The sequence below is a fragment of the Protobothrops mucrosquamatus genome, unplaced genomic scaffold (genome assembly GCF_001527695.2).
Source record: "Protobothrops mucrosquamatus isolate PMUCROS unplaced genomic scaffold, P.Mucros_1.0 scaffold33, whole genome shotgun sequence".
Taxonomy (NCBI): domain Eukaryota; kingdom Metazoa; phylum Chordata; class Lepidosauria; order Squamata; family Viperidae; genus Protobothrops; species Protobothrops mucrosquamatus.
The window spans coordinates 1,984,487-1,988,673 of record NW_015386417.1 but is presented as its reverse complement, the minus strand read 5'-3'; the positions used below and the strand labels follow the sequence as shown (position 1 = coordinate 1,988,673).

At 36.1% G+C, this 4,187-nt stretch overlaps 1 protein-coding gene across 1 annotated transcript in view; it reads left to right on the top strand.

Moving 5' to 3' along the window:
• The window catches only part of ST8SIA6 (ST8 alpha-N-acetyl-neuraminide alpha-2,8-sialyltransferase 6), a 42,363-nt gene that overhangs the window by 9,002 nt on the left and 29,174 nt on the right, over positions 1 to 4,187 (top strand). The window contains exon 4 of the mRNA XM_029283183.1: positions 548 to 714. Within this exon, the coding sequence (XP_029139016.1) occupies positions 548 to 714 (167 nt within the window). The remainder of the gene's footprint in view (positions 1 to 547; positions 715 to 4,187) is intronic.

The following is a 4,187-nucleotide window of genomic DNA, read 5'->3' as shown; positions in this document are numbered from 1 at the left end:
ACAACCAAGTCTCCACCCCTTCATTTCAAACCCCACTGGCAGTTAAAGGAAAAAAACAGCAGACATTTCATATTACTCTGAGAAGCACAAAGCTAAAAGCACAAGCCTGATGATGATGAATGTGATTTCATCGAAACGTCGCTATGACACTTCTAATCTTACACGGGAGAAAACCCGAATGACCAAAGACTCACATATATATGTTTTCTGAGGTTTCTGAGGTTTATTTGTTTTCTGAGGTATATATATATATAATGTGTATATATATATACACACATTATATATGTACACATTATATATATACACATATGTCAATACAAATTTTAAATGTATTTCTGTTGAAATTCTATTGAAGTGGGACTTCTATTTCTTTTAATGTGTTTCTGATTTACATTAGCATCTACAAAATGCACTACACAATTCAATCAGAAATCAAGTTGAAAAAATAAATTCTGAATTGGGTGGCAATTCAAAGTCATTCTTCTTCAGAGATTTCATTGGTATTTCTTGTTACTTTCATAATTTGAGCTGTTACGTATCTTTTCAGCAATTCATTGTGCTGCTGCAAAGAGTGTTTGCTCTTCTTTCAAATGGATTTCCTTTTTATATAAACAGAGCAATTCCTAATCCAGCCAGAGTGCAGAAATCTGAGCAATCCTCCAAATGCAAGGATATATGGAGTAACAATTGGTCATCATCAATCAAGAAGAAAAGGTAAAATGTCTGCATTCAGTTATAAATGTACTTGACTGACAAGCAGCCCTGGCAATTTTACAATCCTGAAAAGCTAAGTGTATAGCATAGCAATTTTAGGTGTGAAGAATCCATTGGCATCTCCTTATAGGAACTTGGCCAAAATCTTTTAGTAGTTGAATTGGCCAACATCTGATTTAATCTAAATGTGATTACCCTGATAAATTATTATAGCATCATACTTTATTGTCATGGCATCTGCTGTCTAGAATGGCATCTCTTGAAAGGTTCACATTGCCCCAACTCCATTGCCCAGCAAATTAGTTTTAATTAGCTGCAGTGGTGGGATTCAAATACCTGAACAACCGGTTTTCTTATTGAATGCAGGCCTGGGCCTCCGAGGCCTAGAACAGACTTCCATAAGTGGCATCCATGCACTTCCGTCGGGCCGTTCTAGGCCTGGGCGGCTTCTGGGGTCTAGAACGGACTTCCGTGGCATCCATGCACTTCCGGCAGGCCATTCTAGACCTGGAAGGCCTCCTCCTGGCCTCCCAGGCCTAGACTGGACTTCCAGAAGCAGTGTGCATTCAGCTGGTTCTCCGAACTCAGCAAAATTTAGCTACTGGTTCTGCCGCATCGATGCAAACCGGCTGAATCCCACCACTGATTATCTGGTTCTTTTCCCAGATCCTGGGGTAAGAAATTGTTTTTGGTGCATTTTTGTTATCAGACCAGGGACTTTTTTGTTTGCTTTTATCATTTTTATCTAGCCTTACTTATAATTGGGTATATTAGCTGTTTTGTAGTATCTGCCCTGAGTTGGTTGACTTGGGTAGTTCTATAAATTTGATACCATGAAAGTATATAAAATCACCTGAATTCTGATCTGAAATATGTATTTTCCTATTCAGAGGTATGTCCACTGGTAAGTTATATATGTAAATACAAAGATAAAGATTACAATAGAGATAATATGCTTTATGCTTTGTACAAAATACTATTTATTGGCCAAGCAAGGATAGAGTCCAGACTGGTATGGAAACTGCCCTAATGATATTCCATGGAAAGCATGAGAGCCTATATTATTGCTTATGTTGGACTATCAAATCATATGCCTTAAATTGCCCACAATTCCACCAACTGAAATCATTCTGATGCATTGTGGGCATTAACATGATGGCCTGATGTCTTGGTGAGGAAAGCCTATCTGTATCAGTTGACAAGATGATAATTGTACTAGAGGATATGACATCCAGGATACTCATGAATTAAAAACTGGATTTAGGATTAACCAATCCAAGAGCTTGAATCTACCAGCCAGTTGAAAAAGTTTGGTTGCTACATATTATCTCTTCATGTCCCTGGGGCTGTGATGTTTTGAGACAACCTTGCTTCATTTGATGCCCTCCAAATATGTTGTTTTTCTGCATCCAGAAGACCAAGATTTTGACATGCTGTTTGAAATTCTGGGAGTTGAAGTTCAATATATTCCCAAATTACAGATGGTTACTCTGATGTCTAAACCCACAGCTGGTAGTTTACCAGCTAAGTCTCTGCCTTAACAGTCTATATATTGCTAATATGTAAGGGTTTTACTTACAGGTGAAGAAAAAGGATAATTGAACTTCATCTATTTAGCTTTAGAAGTTCTGTTTATGCTGTAATTTCATATATAATACTCACTTATGTTAATGCAGTGATGCATGATATCAAACAAGCCATCAGCTAATAGACAATTTTTTTGCTCTGGTTGAGTTTTTCCCCCTTACATGTTGATTTTTATATTACTCGTTTAAACAAGCTCAAATTTCCATAGCTAATTTCAGTATTTTTTATATATTATAAAATATTTTATATTACATCTATCTGTCTGTCTGTCTGTCTGTCTGTCTATCTATCTAATTCTTATCCCTTTTTTTCATAAACACAAGGCACACATATCAATACCCCTTCCCCTCCTATTTCCCCCACAGCAACTCCTTCCCCTTATGAAGTGAAAGAAGGATGACTAGCCCAGTGTCACTCAGTTGGCTTTCATGCCAAAGGTGGGACTCAGTCTCCTATTTTCTAGGTCAGCATCTTAACTACTACACCAAACTGATGTTTATGAGATTTTGTTAGATGACAAAAAATCAACAGAAACATACTTCCATTCAAGTTTTTTCAGTGTTTTGATTAACAAATACTGTTTCAATAACAATATTGCTTTGGTGAAGAACCTCTATGTTAAGACATTCATACATAATATTCCAATGAATTTTTCATGACAAATAATCACCCAACACAGTTGATTATTGCAGCTATATAGTGGTGGAGACTGGACCTCCAGGCCACAAGAAGTCAGAATAACTGACTCAGCAGGGACAGGCTTTGAGGCACACAAGTCAGGCTGAGTCAACAGCAGCCTGTCAAGCTGTTGATTGCCATAACCCTTGGCAGCCATTACAGAAGTTCTTAAATAGCTGTAGAATGGAATGCTTTGGGAACTTATTTACACAGAAAAACAGGCTATCTTATTCAAAGATTAAGAGCTTGCATTAATTTACATCTTTTTGTTTTATGCACCGTAGCATGCTGATAATTCTAATGCAGCATCAGAAAACTGTGACCTATATCAAGATTTCTTACACTTATAAATCTTTTATAGTTTAACAATAAAAATTTCAAAGCAACACATTAATTAACAGTATCTACTCCACTGAACATCAGAATCTGATATGGTCTTTCTCATGTGCTGCAACTCAAGCAGTGATGACTAACTAAGAATTTCCTTCAGATGATATTATTAGCTTGAAGGCAAGATGTACAGGTCGGAAAACTGCAGTTCAATATAATTTTGAGATCTCGCATCAAAAAAACCATAGAGAAAATGTGACAGAAAGTGTCAAAGAACTAAAATAGGACATAATAGGTTTATTAGTTCTAAATTCCTAATTGGCAACTTCACAACGAAAGATTTGTTGCTCATTCTTCAGGAATCATAGTTTCCTTTGCAATTAGGATTGCTTTAAAGCCATGTTTACCATGGTATGTGAAGTATAGGATTTAGATCTGTCACTGATACCAGTTGATTTAGTGTTTTGCTGGAGATTGCTTACATGACATTTAGCCAGATTGGTATTTACATGATTGTTAAGCAAATTGGAGCTTTCTGGAAATTTTGGGATATAGCTACTTAGATCCCTTGTAACTGACTATTCTCAGATGGGAGTGGCATACCAAGCTTCAAGGGGGAATAAAACCAATATGGATAACAAAAACATTCAAAGACTTTAACAATTTATATAATTTAATTTAATTTAATTTAATTTAATAATTTAATTTATATACCGCCCTTCTCCCGTAGGACTCAGGGCGGTGCACAGCATATTAAAACAGACAAACAAAATACATAAAGAACAAAAAACCCCCATAAAACCAAATTAAAAGCCAAATATTAGAAGCTGTGTGTCAATTAAAATTTTCTTAAAATCATCCCTACCTAAAATCCTCCC